Source organism: Colias philodice, chromosome 1, assembly GCF_061535455.1.
Source record: "Colias philodice isolate Cphi_HAF_F1 chromosome 1, ilColPhil1 Martin Lab GWU primary, whole genome shotgun sequence".
Classification (NCBI taxonomy): Eukaryota; Metazoa; Arthropoda; class Insecta; order Lepidoptera; family Pieridae; genus Colias; species Colias philodice.
In genome coordinates, this window is record NC_143086.1 from 4,562,569 (window position 1) to 4,582,766 (window position 20,198).

The window sequence follows — 20,198 nt, forward strand, 5'->3', positions numbered from 1 at the left end:
TGAAATGGCCCGTATAATTCTACACTAGTTAACTTCTATCGCTTGGTTTACACCAATACAGAAGCCAATGGGAACAGACGGTTTATGTGAAATCCATATGTATATTAAACAATGGTTGGTTACTTTATGTAATTTTCACTATCGATTATTGCAATAAAAATCTCGATGTTCGTGAAGGCATTAGGCAGAATCGAAGCAGAAAACGATTCCTTACATAGGTATACAAAAGTACTCACATATTACAAGGAATTTTCATTTTTAAGTATCTTTAGATTTTTATTTTCATTTTTTATTGAACATTTTTTAACAATATAAAAATAAAATTATTATAAGTACTTCATTGTAAATATACCTATGTAAAAAGTTACATATTATATCAATGTATGAGAACCGCATACATAACCTTCCTCACATGCTAGCGAAATGGCCCAGTTACTTCGTAGATGGTTTAAATACATTCTGCAACGCATTCGTTTTTGCGAACGAAATCTCAAAACTCACTAATTATCTTGCACAAAATATGTTTCATGGAACGTCTTTGTTCTTAGCGCATGTAATAAGTTTATGAAAGTTGAATAAATTAAGTTCAAAAGATTGCACTGTAAATAGTAAATTACCTTCATTTGTGTATTTGTGAATGTAGTTTCCTCTATAAAGTAAAATATATAATAATTGAATATGCTACTTCGCTTTATCTTGGTTAATTCAATGATATTATTGACTAGTTTAATTACAACGCTCAAATCGAATTCGAGGCAACAGTTATTGCAGCAATTTGCATAGTCTATATTTATGAATCGCACAAGAATCGTGTTTACGATATTCAACATAACGCCTAAAGGTGGTCGGTTGTGTATTCTGGTCAAAGACTTTAGTAGGGAGGAAAAATATTTTTTTTATATATTTTTTTATTTTTATGAAATTGTAGGCAACGGAGTTGGTGGGTCACCTAACGGTAAGAGATAAACCTTTGCAAATTGTTATGGAATAAAAAATGGAGATAATGAAAGAATTGACTGGGAAGGATGAGAAGAGAAGATACGTGCTCTAGCTTTTATTATAACATTCATACACTCACTTTACTTTTTTTCGCTATTACGTGGTAATTGAACATTGGCACATTTTAAAGCCGCCACATAACAAACAGAATTAACTGACTTTTGAAGGGTTTGTTTTGCTTTAATTTCAATTCGCATCAATAAAATTGAATTCATTTGAATCACCAAAATCCATTGTTGTATCTGGACAGTGTTTATGATTTTTTAATAAGGCACGGACGGACGAATAACTCCTGATAGGATTCGATTTAAGATGCTGAATAAAAGTGCTTTATCGGTTCTAACTAGGGAACAATAAGAAAAATCAGAAAATCAGAACTACGAAATAACTCCCAACATAAATTATACTTGTTTTTCAGAATAGCAAAGAGCTTCAATGAATTTTTAATATCTTTATAATTGGTTCGTTACTAAACAACTCCTCTATATTCTGCTCGTACCAGAATAAACAACAAGCCAATTAAGTTTTTCCCATAATCCTCGATAACTATCAAAATCACGCTTCGTTATTAGAGATTGATTCCCACACCATTTGTTAACCCAAGGCCTGGAGCTCGACGAAATAGCTCAGCACTGAAGGACGCTGGTAATTGAAGTCACCGCAACAGATCGCTCCGATTAACTAACGTCTTGCTGATTTAACACTCGAATACGTCATGTATCAAGTGGAGCCATTTTGAATCTTGACACGTACTCTGTGTTTCGTTTGGGGAATTAAGAGTTGCTTGGATTTCTGGCTTGCCGGATGTAGGCGAGTGAGGGTTAGGCGATTATTTTAAAGTCAGATTTGGTATTTGGAAGTAAAATCAGTGTCGTTTCGAATGCTTTTTCTAAAAAGTAACTAACTAAATATCTCTAGTTATTTGTTTTAAGAATTGTACTGATCAAAAAACATGTGTTCTAAACTAATATTTTTCTCTCAACCTCCTTAGTTCTTGCGCCTTCTTGTCTTACTACTCCTCTTATTATTGACTACTAACCTAAATAGAAATATTATGATGTACTAAAGGTATTTGGAAGTAAAATCAGTGTCGTTTCGAATGCTTTTTCTAAAAAGTAACTAACTAAATATCTCTAGTTATTTGTTTTAAGAATTGTACTGATCAAAAAACATGTGTTCTAAACTAATATTTTTCTCTCAACCTCCTTAGTTCTTGCGCCTTCTTGTCTTACTACTCCTCTTATTATTGACTACTAACCTAAATAGAAATATTATGATGTACTAAATGCTTACCTTTATCCCAAACTTTTTACTTCAAGATTGATAATAATAAAAAATAAAGAAACTAGATAAAGTCTTACCTTCTCAGGAAACCAGGGCGTGATGAACGGCATTTGGAACGTATTGGCATACGAATGGAGGGTATCAAAGGAGTCCGAAGGCACGGAGCCGAGCATGGCGACGGCACCGCGGGTGTACTGGTTGCAAACTGTAAATAAAAGGGAGTTAGAATCTCTTTGGTAGTGGTAAAAGTGCTATAGACAGAAAAGTCTAAAATATTGTTAGAATGTCCTTGGTAGCGGTAAAAGTGTTATAGATAGAAGAGTCTGGGCAAATGTATTGGAGAAGAGGTTGAAAAAGTAAATGAGGGAACAGGAATACATATTGTTGATGGCACTGTAGATTATAGTACAGAAGTACGCAATAGTATTATAATTGATATCAAAGAACGATTCAATCTAATCTAACACGATTTAGAAAGCCACTAATAGGTTTCTACTACGCTGTTTCACCAAAAACTCTCAAAAACATTTACATTTATAATGAGCATTTTTGAAGTGAAACTTCTTTATCGGGGTTGGACAAAAATTTAGTGTAACATTTTTGCGTTACGCCGTACGCGTGACATTTTTGCGTTACGCCGTACGCGTGACATTTTTGCGTTACGCCATACTCGTGACATTTTTAAGGCCAAAAAGAAGTTTCACTTCTTACGTGTGTACTCTAGTACACGCATACATTTTTTTTGATTGAATTTTTTAAAACACCAACACGTGGGCGTGATCATGTTATTTATTTTTCAAGTTATTTAAGCTTAACCCCTGTCTTAATATGTATATATTATGTACTATGTGCGTCATTAATTTCTGACTGTTTCGAGATTTGGTGCAAAATAAAACAGTGTGTAAATAAAATTAAACAATTGAGTAAAAGTATAATTTCATAGATAACACGTTGAGAAGTTCCCTGTATAAATATATAATATACATATCTTGTATAAATACATACACAATATGCCTATAGATCTTTAGTCTTTACTCAATTGTTTTATTTTATTGATTTTTTACAAATTTTATTTACACACTATTTTATTTTGCACCAAATTTCGAAACAGTCAGAAATTAATGACGCACATATTATATATACGTTTTAATATAGAATATTTTTTATTTTACAACCTTTACAACTTGATCATTAGGAATTTATTACCTCTATTGTTCGAACAAAAATAAGTTACCGACTTTAAGAACGTGCCGACAATGTAAGTACACTATTGTTTCTTAGAAAACATTTTAAGAGTATACGATAATAAATCTATGACTCACGTAAACACGTGTTTGCTTGATTGGTGTCAGGTGTTCAATTATAATTTTATGAATTCAAAATTTATAAACTCTCTGTCCAATCAAAATCCGCCTAAGTCGAAATCCTTTATAAGCTGAAAATGGCAGTGGCCGGCGTAAATATTCAAATAGGTAGCGAGGAGCGAAGCGACGAGCATCTTAGGTTAACTTTTGAACTACCGCACGAGCCGAGCGAGCGAAGCGAGCGAGTTGCAGCAGCGGCCGGTGTAAATATTTAAATAGGTAGCGAGGAGCGAAGCGACGAGCATCTTAGGTTAACTTTTGAACTACCGCACGAGCCGAGCGAGCGAAGCGAGCGAGTTGCAGCAGCGGCTGGTGTAAATATTTAAATAGGTAGCGAGGAGCGAAGCGACGAGCATCTTAGGTTAACTTTTGAACTACCGCACGAGCCAAGCGAGCGAAGCGAGCGAGTCGCGGCAGTGGCCGGCGTAAATATTCAAATAGGTAGCGAGGAGCGAAGCGACGAGCATCTTAGGTTAACTTTTGAACTACCGCACGAGCCGAGCGAGCGAAGCGAGCGAGTTGCAGCAGCAGCCGGTGTAAATATGTAAATAGGTAGCGAGGAGCGAAGCGACGAGCATCTTAGGTTAACTTTTGAACTACCGCACGAGCCGAGCGAGCGAAGCGAGCGAGTTGCAGCAGCGGCCGGTGTAAATATTTAAGTAGGTAGCGACGAGCGTGTGCATTATTTTTTGAAAAATAAGGACATAAAGAAGTTTCACTTCTTACGTGTGTACTCTAGTACACGCACACATTTTTTATTCAATAGATTTTGCTTGGACGCACAAAAAAGGCCCGACGTTTTGTTTATTTTTACGCCAGCATTATCGGGTTGGAAAAAGTGACGAAACTGAGCATTGCCGAAAAAACGGCAAAAGTTTTTTAACCATTATTCCAGAAGCTTAGCACAGTTCGGTATTTCGTTGGTATTTGCAGTGGATTTTATTTTTTACATACATGAATTCTAATTTACGTTGTTCTTTTTAATTTGACGTTTACTTGCGAGTGGGCCATTTGGACGCAATGTGCCTTGGGCTTGAAATTATATAAGCGAAAAGTGTTTTTGTATAAAATAAAGGTGCACTTTAGAATAAACCTTTATTACTGCGTCCAAAAACCAGGATTCAGGTCAGATTTCAGTACAATATGGAAACTTTTAGGGCTGATTTTTCAATCCTTGGTTAATACTTATTCGTCGAATAACGTATTACACTACAATTTCAAAAATGTATTCTTTGCCCGTCTTTGACAGTTTACGAGTGACATTTTAATATTATCGTGTAATACTTTATTGGGCGGATAAGTTTAAACCATGGATTGAAAAATCGGCCCTTATTATAATTAATTAGTCGTTGTTGTTGTAATTTATGGTGAGAGATATTATTTTATTGTTAAAACCCTTAAAAATAACAATGAATTTATCTCTTCTAAAAAAAAAGAAATACTTCAAAAATTACTTTATAAGCAGTCAAAGTCAAAGATCAAATTAGAATTTGACATAAATTTTCACAAGAAAGGATCTTTATCACCTTAATTTCCGTTAAATCGACAAAATTCAATCATCAATTTTATTCAGTCACTTCACTAATAAATTGAGATATAATTATATTTTAATAATACTTATATTATTAACATATTGAACTCTATAGCTGGTTCGTTAACATATAATTTAAATGTATTTTGTTTATTTTAAAAACTAAATACTAATTAAATTACGACTAATTTCAAATGTAGCTAACAGCGTAAATTTAACATAATATTATAAAACGAAGTGCATTACTCCGTTTTTAAGAAAAAAAAATCAAACAGTATTTTATGTAGGTATAGAGTTATTGTTTTAACATTCTTTTTATCTCTAAAATTAGCGAACTATTATCAAATTGATTACAGATAGCACAATAAACTTCCAAACACAATCCTCACTCAAAACATCCGCACAGTTACTGCTCAAAGGGAATTTACATGTGAATTATCAAGAAGAATTATCCAGCTTTCGAGCTTCGTTGTCATACCATCGAATATTGAACTCGGCGTGGAAGCATAAAAGTACTATGGGGTTGGAACGGTTTTACACGGTCCGATACATACGTTATCTAATTCGTCAATAGCATTCACTGGGCAATAACTAGTGTAGAAAAAAAATCGAATTGAAAAATGACAATTCCTTGCATATGTAGAAAAAAAAAAACGATTTTAACAACGGCACGGCATGCCCCATGGCAGCATGCGTTTAAATCATCAATTGGACCGTTTGAAGAGCGTCTAAAAAAATTAAGCCGGATGGTTTTCGGTAGTCATGCGGCAATTTGGGCTGCTCTTAATATCAAGCTAAGTTGCAAACATATAACATCGCAAATATCTCGTAGGAACGATATCGAATCGGAACGTATAAAACGCTGTAAGAATGAATGACGGTTACTGCATTTGATTTACAGCGCGCTAATACCCTGCACTTTGAGTCCGTAATCCGAAATCAATGAACCTCGCGTCTTCTTAATATATCTTGAGAAATGAAAGTGATTCGCGTTTCTATTTTCTGTGGTTTTGTACGAGACTTCATAATGTTCGGATATTGAGTTACGTTTTAAAGTTTAAATACAAGTCTGGTTGTAAAAATGTACTTCGATTGCAATTTTGAACCGCTAATAAAGATAGGTTTAGGTATGTTTAATGAAGCATAATTTATGGATAAACTTATAAATAGTGATGTTATAATATACTTAGGTATAATAAATAGGTTTATCTATTACGTTGGCTCTGGTATTGCAAACTAAAACGAGTAAATAGATTTTTTGTTGTACAGCTGCTTTTTGTTAAAAAAAACAACTATAATAACATTAAAAATAAAATAAATTGTAAAAATGTTAACCGTCAATTAAAATCATACTATATATTATCACGTTTATAAAGACTCGGCCAGCACAGTAGGTGATCGCAAATATTTTTTTCCAATAGTACCCTCTTGTACGTCATATTTTTCTGTGTATTTTTCAATGTAATTTCATAATATGTAATGGAACAATATTTATATTAATCTATCTAGTAGTTGTTTTACGCCTAGAATGCATATGCACCACGATCAAATCGTGTTGATTTATGTGGTGTTTCTTCTGTATGCTTAATGTATGTTTATTTGTTTCTATCAATAAATGGTTAAAAAAAAACTATCGAAATTAAATAACATCAAGATATCTTATCGATATATTATTTAATTTCGATAGTTTTTTTTTTAACCATTTATTATTATAGATATCTATCTATTTTTAAATGCTTTCTATACAAAAGGATACAGTTTTTGGTTTGTCAATATACTTGTACCTCTATAATAAAAGTACTCTTTAAAAACTATCCGACAATGTAACTAAATAAACACAAGTCTAACAAGATTCTGGATTGAATCGTATTACTAAAAGATTGTTCAGCAAATATGACACGAATAGCGTGGACTAGTTCCCATATCAAACAAATTTCGGGCGTGTAAATTGTTTGCTCGGATATCTTGAGTTTGTGTCAACATTTACTGAAGTCATATCTGGAAATACAAGAAGCATTTTGTAATGATTGTTTGATTTAGAACAATGTAAAGTGTTTGTTAGAACGCCGTTTTTAGGAGAGATATATGGATTTGAAAATGTGTCTGAGCGCGTTTTTTATACATAAAATACAAAAAAAAAAAACTAGAAAATCTATTTTATTTTAAGTCCACTGTAACGAAACAAGCACTGTTTCACACACACAAGTCATCAAAATCCAATAAAGTATATCACGATCGATTCATCAACACTTCATTCAAATAAAAGATTATCCCTCAAACAATAATACATATTAACAACTACAAAGGACAAAAAAACATCGTGAACATAATTTAAAAATCGTTCTGTTTCAAATTACTTCCAAAAGAATGGAATTACAGAACTTTTCAAAACACACTGTACATTGTACAACCAGAAAGTTGTTAGCAATAAATATAATACATATTTAACTTTTTTATTAAAGATTTATAGGGACGAGATGATAAAATTGAATTTTTATGTTTGAAACGTAATCAAATTTCGATCGACGGGAAGCGTTTATAAATAAAAATATTTTTTATATCGGATTTTCTATTGGAGCCCGATAGAGAATATTAAGTGCCTGACGCTCTGGGGTAAAGCTTGAATTAAACAAATGAATTGCAATTTTAATACGCCAAGTCTTTTCACAGTTATCAATGGGGAATAGCCATTGAATTGCGTTATTCAGATAATAGTTTTCAATATAAAATAATATAATATATAGTTAGATCTATTTGTGAACTGTGAAATTGATGTTTTAATCATTGTTATCAAGGTTATGTATCTTTCAAGGCGGTATATGTGTATTTATTATTTATTTACTGATTTTGGTTCTTAGTATTACTTACTTAATTTTAACTTATGCATATTATTAGTGCAAACGATTTACAAGTGATTTTATTCCATCTTTAAGATACTGATGTAGAGGGAGAGACATGGACGAAAGTTTTCATCATTAAATAGTCCACATATTCACGAATTTTCCCGCAAAGAAAATTGGTGAAACAGATGTGCAATGCATCTGCAACCCACAATAAGATTTTATTTAATAACTAGCTTCCGCCCGCGACTCCGTCCGCGCGGATGTCGGTCTTCGCGTGGATGGTTTATTTCTCCATTTTGAGTAACTCTGACAGTGACATCTTATAAATATCTATTGGACCCAAATACGGCTAGGCCTATAATAATACCCAACGTGTGTTCGCGGTTCTACAGAACAACGTCTATGGATAAAACTGAAAAATTAAGATTATTTTTTTTCTACGTATTTTTTCAGCATAAAAAGTATCCTATTTTACGCCCAGGATAATAAGGTATAATTATACCAAGTTTCATCGAAATCGAACCGTTAGTTTTCACGTGATGTCTTCACATACAGACAGACAGACAGACAGACAGACAGACAGACAAAAATTTTTTTAATCACATATTTGGGTTTGGTATTGATCCAGTAACACCCCCTGCTATTTATTTTTTCAATATTTTAAATGTACAGAATTGACCCTTCTACAGATTTATTATATGTATATGTCACGGCTAAAGGTAGGTGAGAACATAAACTTAAGATTAGCCGGCTAAACTTAGGTTTATTTTCGACGAGGTGTTAATGTTAGTTTGTTCTATCTTTAGCCGGCTAAACTTAAGTGTAACCGCAGGCCCGTGGCTAAAAATGTCGGGGTGGGTAGATTTGGTTAGCGCCGGGCCGGTGGAGGGCTTGAGGGGCCCGCACAGTGCCAGAAAACACTCGCCCTGTTCCTTACATGTATTATAGTAACCAAATCTACCCACCCCGACTCAGGGCAGAAAGCTGGTGGCTAGGTTAGATTAGGTTAGAACTCTTAAGACCCGCACGAGCCGAGCGAGCGCAGCGAGCGTGCTGCGGCAGCAGCCGGCGAAGTGCCAGAAAACACTCGCCCTGTTCCTTACATGTATTATAGTAACCAAATCTACCCACCCCGACATTTTTAGCCACGGGCCTGCGGTTACACTTAAGTTTAGCCGGCTAAAGATAGAACAAACTAACATTAACACCTCGTCGAAAATAAACCTAAGTTTAGCCGGCTAATCTTAAGTTTATGTTCTCACCTACCTTTAGCCGTAACATATAGAAATACGAACCACGTTGGACAGCTTGTTATAAAAGACTCCCTGCAATCAATGATTAAGAACGATTAACTTTCTTAAAACGAGCAATTTACGCTATTGGACAAACATAATCCAGAAGGCATTGCTATCTCGTTATGTGACCAATTGCCAAGAATGTAAGGTCGACTCTTGGCAGGGTTTTCAATGGTCAAACGTGACCAAGCTAGCAATGAGCCCCCTGCGGCCACCGGGTGTGTTTGCTTTTTTTTATTACCGCATCCATATTTCAACAGGACGATCCCACAATATTTGGAACCACTGAGAGCAGTAATGCGTGCGTGGTAGGAAAGATGATTCCGACTCTTTTCAATATTCCTCACAAAAACCCACAAGTGAATTGTTAATAGAAAGAAAACGGGAGAGGTTTTTTCCTCTCCTAACGTATTTTAACCGATGTTTATCTTTCGAGGTACGATTGTATGAAGCATCTAATAAAAGGTCCGTGAAATTACATACTCCTGAATAATGTTTCACGAATTTGATTTTATTAGGCCTTTTTAAGTCTCCCGGAATGTTTATTTGGGGGAAATGTGACCTAGATTTGTATTGAATCAAATATACCATGTGGAATGCGTGCATTAATAAGTGGAATTGTGTGAAACCAAATTTTTATCTTTTGAGAAATCTTGGTATTGGATGAGTATTTTTATTTTTAATATATTCTTTGTAAATGGGGTTACGAATTCCGTATCAAGTGATAATGGTTGCTTGGAGCGGCTTAAAGTTTCGCACCCAACTTCATGCTTTGACCCCAAACTCTATGGTCTCATTTATTCAGCACTAGCAACATCTGTTCAATATCTGAAGTGTCGTAATGATACTTTGAAGTTGTCAAATTATCGCTAACAGTAAGCGAAGATCGGAATGTTGGCGAAGTTTGTTCAAAATTAGTCCTTGTGCCTTGGTGATTAGATATACGACCTTGTGCAAGGTGTTTGTTGTCGTATTACTAATTGGTACAAGTTTTAGGTAGTGATTTATTCGCTAATGAGTAAGAAGTTTGTTTCGAAGTTTTTAGTGAAGCGATATTGTATACACCCACTTCTCGAATAATGTTCTATTTTGACAGATGTTCTATTGATGTTCTATTTTAGTTACATGGATATATCAAAGGTGTAGGTTTAATACATGTACGGAGAAATTGTAGATAATTTTGTTAGATATTCTTTTTATATTGCTAGCGAATCATAAGGCTAATGTGTTCAGGATTGTATGTTCTTAAATTATTTTAACCGTGCTACCACAGTGTACGAAGTACAGAAAAATGAAAAGGTACATCATACATACTTACCGTCCTTGGAAGATATGAATTTAATTTTACACAAACTCCAGTAGAGAATATGAAACTTGCGAAAGGAAGGAAATTGACCACAACGAGAAGTACAAAGATTAAATTGAGCCTGGCAGCTTTCCAGGTAAACTGCACTGGAATTACGAAATATTATATGCTGATTTTATATTTTAAGACCTCTTGCTTACCGGTGGTTCTATATTGAATGGCTATTTCTAATTGACGTTATTAAAATAGTATACTTGAGGGATAATAAAGGGAATTAAAGATTGTCATGCGGTTAACGTTTTCAAATACCTAATGATTTAATATTAATTGATAAAAATGGAAATATCTGAAAGTATAGTTTGTTGGGAATGAAAAACAATCATGTTTCTTGCCAATTCTTCTTGTTTGAAACATACTGCATTAGTTGCCTAATAGTAAGTTTGATTTTAAGTTCACAAAGAATTTGTATATTCACTCAAGTTTATTCAAAACTCTAATAAGAATCATATCTGCTCTCCCTATACAGTCAGGGTTTTTGAGAAATCGCTAACAAGCCACTAGTTCTAAGAATTGGGAGAATTTTTCATTCATCATGCTTTCCTTTATACTGAGTCCAAAAAAAGGATTATCGAAACGTACTAAGGTTGTTTCATAAAGTTAGATCGGTATTCCCATGATTATGGTGAAATTTTTCTCTGTCCTGAATGTACTAAAATGACTTAAAAATGTTAGGTATGCTGGATTAATAAAGGATTTAAAAATAAACTGAGTTAGAAGGAAAATTCGTCTCATGGCGATATACTCTGCTGGCATAGCCTAAATATTATTTCGGAGGATATTATTTTGAAACTATTAAGCGTGAAGGTTGCAGTATTTTTTAAACATCTATTCTTTAAAGTCTTTACGTAGTATAAATAGTTTAATTTTATATATCTAATGATATACAGTCAAAAAACAATCGAGCACGAGTTAAATTTACGATCTATTGCACTTGAATCCTTTTATTTACCAAAACACACAAACTAGATGACCTCAGAATAGCTAGATATCTCTGACGTCACGTAATTGCTTCTGGATTGAGTATTTGACAGAAGTGACAATTCGTGACAGAGGTATTGTGGGTGTATGTCGTACGCACGCCAAATCACATGTCCAATTTGCTTGCCACTGTAATCAAATAAGATTCTTGGATTGCAAAGAGCGTTATTTTCATAGATAGGTAATTGTTTATTAGTAGAGCAAGTAATTTTTAGGATGTGAAATTTATATGGTAGGTTAGAGGCACGTTTTTACTATATAATATTTAATTTATAAAACATTTTGTTCACCATTATCTTATTGGTGAGAAAGAGCAAAAGAGGTAAAAATAACATTCCAGAAATTTAATTTAGGTGGCTATATTTTTCAAGACAGATTTTTCTTCAAGCTTCATAATGTATCCTTCCAACTTATTATATAATATTATAATGTACTTGAGAAAAATCACTAGAAATACGTATTTACTCAAAATGCAACATTTCAGTGTACATCTCGCAATTAAAAACTAGATCTATATAACTAGATCAACACAGAATATAAATAGATCACTATAAAATAAATACCTATCCGATATAGTAATCCACTGCGTAGCAACGTAGATAATCACGAAATATCTCCCAATAATGATTCTTCATTAATTTCGATTCAAGACTAGGAAAAATTGGGCCCAAAGATTCGGTATTCAAATGTGTTCGAATTAACCAGCGACTTTAACGAACGTGAAATATTCGCGTCAGTTTGTCATTTGGGATAGGCCGAATCGTGAGGCCTCATTTAAAATGTCGAATGGCAGATTCTTGATCAAAGCTCATCTGTGTGTAATGACGGTTCTGTGGATTTTTATGTTCTAGTTCTTAGGGTGTCGATACACTTGGAATGTGATTGTGATTTGGCTGTAGAGAACAATAGATATTTTGATGTTTTATTAATTTCTATTGGAACAAAGTTTTAGCACGGTATTGGTATTGGAACAAAGTTGTAGCACGGTACGCTGGCTAATGGGGCTAGGCGAGCGTTACGAAAAATCCTCACGACATTTTTGCTATAGTGCGTTGCGCTCGGAGAGCAGCATGAGAGTTCACTTATTTCATTTATCATTTAACTCCTAAATATTGTTCATTTATTTAATTATACCTTATCATATTAAACATTTTTTTTTCGGTGCGACGAGAAGGCAACATTTCGATTGATTACAAATGATTAACAGTCGATAGTTTATATGTAAGTATAACATTCATTAATTTTAAGACGGTAAAGTTAAATTGGTGCAATCTGCTGATATTATAAGTTTTTATTATTCCCTTTTATACATCTATATACAATATTAGTAAGAAGCAATTAGTAATTGCGACATTTATTTTCCATTGGATATATCCTTGCATATTAGAACAAAGAACTTCTTAGAGTTTCTGGTCTGGTGAATATAACTGTTAAATAAGCAACAGTAGGTAATTTCAGTTTAATCATACAAATATAAAAGTATTCACTTTACACTGAATGTTTGTTATTTATAAAAATCTAATCTCAGTAATGGATTGGCAGGATCTAAAACCCCTAGCTTGGTCTGCGTTAAACTTCGTGGTTGGTACACTTTTTGTATACTAACGTCCAAAAAACGAAAAACCACTGAGCGTAGTATCATATTTCGATCTTATAGAAGCCGTAGGTTGAAAGATTAAAGTGTAGGAACTTTTATTTATTATATTTGCTACGAGAGGAATAACGATACATGATATCATTGACAATAGACTTGAAACGTTCTTTAAGGAATAGCGAGGAAAGTATGTATTATGTTAGAGTTCTCTAGGTATTACATACATTCTAGGTACTGTTTTAATTCGAGCTTTGAAAATATATTTATAATCTTGCAAAAAGATAATTTATCTCTGGCATAATCAACATCTCTACAAGAATGAACATCATGTACGAATATTTTTGATATAGGCATCTCAAAATCAACAAATAAGAATACATTTTGCCACTGGAAAAGGTTAAAAGCGTTTATTAAAGTTTGAGTGTCATCATAGCAAAGCCAATTCCAAGCGTCACCTATAGAAGCAATCCTTTTGATCACACAGTAGCCTCTCCAGGCATTAAAAAGCAATTTATTCTGACGTTTTCAAATTACTCGAAAACAATGAACTCAAATCCGTCACCTGTACACTATACAGATTACCTGTTGCTCTCAAATGCAATTTGGGCAACTCTATTTCACAATAGGGAACGAAACAATGAATGATAAAAAACAACGAGCCTTTACATTGGAATTTATATAGAAGTTAGAAACGCGATCCCCAGAGGACACCCGAATTAGGTTCGTAACGTATTTTTGGTGAAATAAAATCGAAACGTTAATATAAGACAGTTCCGATAAGATTTTGTAGAGATTTGTTGGTATTTGTAACAATTTACGGTATTTCTTTCAAGCGAATGTGTTTTTGTTTAGTTGATATGTCCTCGTGTGTTAACATATCAGTGTGTATCACTAAGTATTGTCTTAAAGTAAATATGGTTTTCTGGAATATAAGTCTATTAGCTCTAGGGCTTTTTGAGATATGTAATGTTATATACAGAATAACTATTATGTACGCATTCCAACTTTACTAGTAAACACATTTTAAAATATAACTTTTGCGCAAAAACACAATATTAAAAATGAAATAAAATACTCTTGAATAAACTAAAAATAACTAACTAAATAAATTCGAAAACCTAATTACAAAAACGGTCAAAATACTCGTGAAAGTAGGCCATAATTACGCGTAGATGAAGAGTTTTTACAGACTTTGCGAATACGTCTAATTAAACTATGCCTAACTAGTTGAGGCCACATAAGGTTGCAATTAAAAACTTTTTAGTATACGTGGGTGTTTGCAATATTCTTGAGTTTAATCTTTCTTCATTTTGAGTTGGAGTATGCATCTTTCAGCGTAAATAAGGTCACGCTCCAAGTGACAGTGTGGAGGAAGGTGTAATACCAAAAAAGGGGAATTTTCAACCAGTTTTCAAATTAATCTCAAAATACAAATAAAAGGATTCATAGATTTTAAAGAAGGACTTTGGGTAAAGTTGGCGTCGTGATGAACTTTCGCGGCCAGTGATGAAATTTGGTTATATTCAAAGAGCAATATATTGTGAGCAAAAGTTATTATGGATATAAATCGAAACGTATTAGGAACATAAATATTTGGTTTTGTATTATAAGATTTTTCTGGGTTTTTTAGGTTTCTCCTTTATTTAGGTATATAAGAATTCTAATAAAAACGATGTATATATACGCAATATATATATATTTTATAATGTCCAAGTTTCATTACTGGCCGCGAAAGTTCATCACGGCGCCACTAACCCATACAAAAGTACCCAAACCCCTTTTAAAGGAATGTGTGGCAAATGTCGCGTAGATACCTACTCGTTTAGATGCGTTATTTTCTAAAAGAGTTGAGGTAATTGAATTGCAGCAAAGATCACACAACAGGATACAGGAAGAAAATATTTACATTTACTTATATTAATTACATCCACGCTCAAATGCATTGTACAACTCCATTGTGCCAAAGCGATTCTTGGAATACCCCTTGATTTTCGCGAGTTTTACGCAAAAATACAGTTGCAATATAGCCCATGTATTTTTGGGTATTCCAAATGTTTAAATATTTGTAAATTTTTCGTATCAAAGTTTTACCTATTTGATCTGTTGAAAAAACAAAAAAAAAAAATAGAATACCATAGAATAGAATGCCAGCAGTATTTGTATACGATCTGGGCCAGCCTTTAACATCTAACACCGGCTGACTTTTTCTATTTTACTGTATTTTTGTGAAAATTGTTTATACTACGAATGTAAACGGCTTTTTGAATTGAATTTCCACTGCAAATCATTTTATTTTGAATTTCAAAACTATCCATCCGAAATATGGTTTATGTCAATGAATATATTATTTACTTTGCATTTACCGTGGTGAAATCAATATTATATTTTGTGAAACGTTAAATATTTTTTTCATAGAATAGATATATTTTACCCATGTTGCAATAAATGTAAAAAAGAGGACAGCTTAAAATAAAAGTGATACAATATAAAATGTAGTGTATTATTGTAATATCAAGCAGCTTTATCCAAAATAAAGATTGAAAAAGGAAAATAGCGTTTTCTTTTCGTTGATTAAGTTTACGATTGTTTCATATTGAGGTCAAAGTAGATGTTAGTGTATTGTTTGGATATGAGAATATTAAAATTATAATCATATGAAATAGATTGGTATTTTGTCGTTTAAAAGGTTACTTATCAGGTATGACATGAAATCTATGGTTCATGAGGTTAATTTAACTGTTATTTACCTGTTTTCAAATTTGCGAATGTTTTTTGTAATTTTAACAAACGAAGGTATGAAACTTACCATTCTTAAAAATACAGTTTAAATAGTGATATTAAACTAGGTTGAAAAGTTATTAAATTACAGAAATAAAACTTTCTTTTTCCTAAAGCTATAAAAACGCTTAACACACAAAATAAAACTGCAATATAACGATCAAAATGGATTCATATTAGCATTCAACGTTCGTATTAAAGTCATACAAAGAGAGGCCTGTGGCTTCAATCTAAACACCAACACTACGTCCGCAGCATCTTTTGATCTTTTCGCTTTTAACTTACACATAAATACCAAAATACAGCCATATTTCGCTGTAAACGAGTTTGTTTAACTTTCTTTTAAAGATCCCCGATATTAAAGTTTGCGTAAACTTTGTATTTTTTTCGTAAACTTCGATTTGAATACAGCTGGTAATAGTAGCTCATTTAAGGTGTCGATTGAAATATATATTAAAACAAACTTATTTAAGTAGTGTCGTATCGTTTCAGGATCTTAATTAATTATTTACCTAAATTTTAATGGTAACACATAAATAATGTTACATAATTTTATGATTGCTTTTCTAAAAATAAGTGATAACAAACATGACTTAAATAAGAATTTTCCTCGCCATCGTCACGTCACGTTAAAATAGATAAGTAATCTACGTAATAATGTCAACATTCTACGAAGAATATTGCTCAAGATGTCTATAAAAATAAACATCAAAGTGCGCATAATAATAGGGTAGATAATAGCCGCAAATCTTATAACGGCGGTGACGGACAAAAAGAATGCTTCTTTGTGGAAGCGTGAAAGAGGGGACAAGTATAGGGCAGTTAGGGATTTCACTCTCAAAGCTCAAAGTGTTTTGATCAGTCCACCGTGACGGGGCAAAATAAAAAGATATCACCGTGTTGCATTTAAATGAAGCGCCCGTTGAGAACACCGCAAAGAAACTTGGCTTCTCGCTTTAAAATTGCGTTATCTTTATGAATTGGAGGAGGGAAATTTCCCTCCGATGTATTCTTATGAGAAATAGATTTCGGTTTAAAGAAAATTCGTATGTAAAATGTGAGAGGTTTAGAAAATCTGTGTGTGACAAGATTTTTCCTAGAACATGGCTCGGGAGAAATTATATTTGGGTTTCGTAATTTTATTTGTAAGATAAAGTGAGCTGGGAGCTATTGGCTAACCTAAAAATAAATCTCATTTAAGAGAAAGCCCTAAGTATGATGCTAAATTATGATTGTGCGCAAATACGATACCCTGTGGGGTCTTGATTATTATCTAAGTATGCTGTAGGCGTCCAACCATTGTCCCATACAATCCAATATCTTTAACAGTATACAAATCGATACTAATACAATCATTTTGGAATCTAACATCTGGTTATTATTATTGGCAATATCGTGACATGAATCCGAATTGTATAATTGATAATAATAATCGTTCTAGTTTATCTTATGGGTAGTATTTTGCTCTGCTAATTGTATGAAACTGAAACTATCTTATATTAATATTGTGATTAACGTATTGTTAAAAATATAGTGTTAAAAATAAAATTGATTGTACGTTCACGATGCTAGTTTATATCTTTTACCTTAGATGCGAGATTTCCCACCTATTTTTTTAAATTATAAGTTTAATTGTATAATTTAAACTTTACTCTGCTTTAATATTTACAAGGCAGTGTCGATGCAGGCAGATATATAGGTATATCTTAAAGAGGACCAATCATAGCCCCGTAATAGCTTATTACAGCCAATAATGCTATCCAGATTATTGGTCGCAGCGTTGTTGCTGGATATTTATTGCAGGAAATTAATTAGGAATACTTCGTGCTAAAGACAGCAGATAAATTAAGGTTATTGGAATTTCGTATAACGTTATGAAATACTTTACCGCGTCTCCTATGACTGTAGAGTGTAGACAGTATTGATATTGATACGTTGATTTGTAAAAAATAGTGTGAACTTTTTCACGAAATCTTTTGAAATTTTTATTTTTATTCAACTAAGTAATATACTTACTTTTATAGTTAGAAATGAGAAATTATTGAGATGTTTACAGATTAGTACTACTTATCATATTTAAATAACATATTATGATAGTTGGTATGAAACAGTGCAGTGAAAAAGTAAAAAAATACGAATTTAAAAATTTTGCTCTATACTTAAGATTGTACTGAAAGATTCTATAGGTTCTATACTTATCTATACTATACTTAAGATTTTACTGAAAGATTCGTTGATTGATGAACGTTGTATCTAAATGTAAACAAAAATCTGATATAATTCGTTAGCGATAACTCAAATTTCATACGACATTACGATTAGCGCAAGTCACGTCTGTTTGGGCAAAAAGTTTCCTTGTTTCTGTCGACAATGAATGTCTCAACTCAAAATGTTTTGTATTCGAGTGTAAATAAAATGCAATATAAATCATCCTTTCGAGGTGTTTCGACAAAAGTCTAAACAGAAGATTAATTACAGTTCAACAAACTCGAGAGCAAAATTCAATAATACAATATAAAGTTCGTGACGTAAATTACTTTTAAGTCCGTTTCATAAAGTTTTGGTGAATAAAAGTTGTATTATTTCGCGTTTTCTACTCTAGTTCTGAATGTGATACATCATTTTCGTTTTAGCTAATCTATTCTAAAGTGAATACCTTATACGGTATTCTATTTTCAGCATAGCATATAATAGCAGAATATCGCCTTTTCTGCTGCCCAATTTTGAACAAGTTATTAAAAAATATACCACGTAAACATGAACCAATCAGCACGAAAATAATGTTTATGTAAAAACTCTTAAACTTAAAAATATAAATAAGAATTCATACCATTTAAAGATGCATACACATTCACTTTTCGCTATGTTTTCCTTCTCTAAACTATCCCGGTAAACATTAAAACTAACATTCACTATAATTTTAAGCATAACAAGAGTATTTGAACAATCGATTAATAATACCGTAAATGCTGAAATATCATTGATATTGATTCTGTTAATCGTCTAACACCTACAGTCAATGGGGTACTCAAAAACCGCAATTTCAAGCCTACTATAATATGCAACTGAAATTAATTAGCTTTGCAAGAATTTAATTCACGGGACGTTATCACAATGAGACTGGAGGCAGAATATTTCATTACAATATTACGGGATGAATGTATTTATTATAAAGGATTAATGTGCTTACAGGAGCGATGTTTTATAAATATAAATTGCTTGATTTAGGAAGTTTGGGTGCACTCTTGATATTTTTGTTCCGCAATACGCATTCTCCTAGGTGCATTGTGTAATATGTAAATAGTTGCTAAAGATTTAAACTTTTTAATTCTGTGCCTTGCTAATAAATATACACAAGCTTGAAAACTTTATCGAGATTTGAAAACCTAGTTGGTGTTCATTATTTACATTTTACATTTGGTATTGCACATAGATGCATGTGTTTTATGAAATTTATTGCATTTTTTCTCTTTGTATTATATTATTATTCTAACTGCTAAGCTTTACTTTTTCCTATTTATGTTTTTTCATAATATTTTCATTTGGTTGCCTGGGAGAAATCACTTATGCAACGCGGTGTGTTTTTCTGTTCCTTGAGTTACATATATGTAAATGCTTTTTACTGTTTTGTTATGTGTAAATAAAATAAACAATACTTACTCAGCCGCGAAAGCTTGTACACATCGGCGGTGTTAATAACGTCTATGTAAAGCTGGAACTCGGTTGGTGCTTTCTTGGAATTGTACATCATCATGGCCGTTTTGAACGCGTTCTGTACTTCATCGGAATCCTTCTCGAAAATCAGACCTGGGAATAAAAAATATACATAAATATGCAGATAATACATGGACTTATAATGAAAACTCTAAATAATTTATTCTTTCTGCATATGGACACAAGTTTTGTTTGTTTTTAATTAATCAGAACTTTAGTTAACATTGACTTTTATACGCTCTTATTCGTTAGTCCGCTGAGGAATACATTATCATGTTCTTAATGGTGTTTCACGAACAAAAGCTTTATAATTTACGCAATAAAAATTGTCATCTATACTAATATTATAAAGAGGAAAAGTTTGTAAGTATGTATGTATGTATGTATGTATGTATGGTTTTCACGCAAAAACTACTGGACCGATTTCAAAAATTCTTTCACCATTAGAAAGC

At 32.7% G+C, this 20,198-nt stretch overlaps 1 protein-coding gene across 1 annotated transcript in view; it reads right to left on the reverse strand.

Annotated features, from left to right (window-relative positions):
- Nucleotides 1-20,198, reverse strand: part of LOC149491103 (glutamate receptor 1-like) — a 178,663-nt gene that overhangs the window by 69,958 nt on the left and 88,507 nt on the right. The window contains exons 3-4 of the mRNA XM_089706868.1: nt 19,693-19,839; nt 2,361-2,488 (exon numbers count right to left, since the gene is read on the reverse strand). Coding sequence (XP_089562994.1) covers nt 2,361-2,488; nt 19,693-19,839 — 275 coding nt within the window. The remainder of the gene's footprint in view (nt 1-2,360; nt 2,489-19,692; nt 19,840-20,198) is intronic.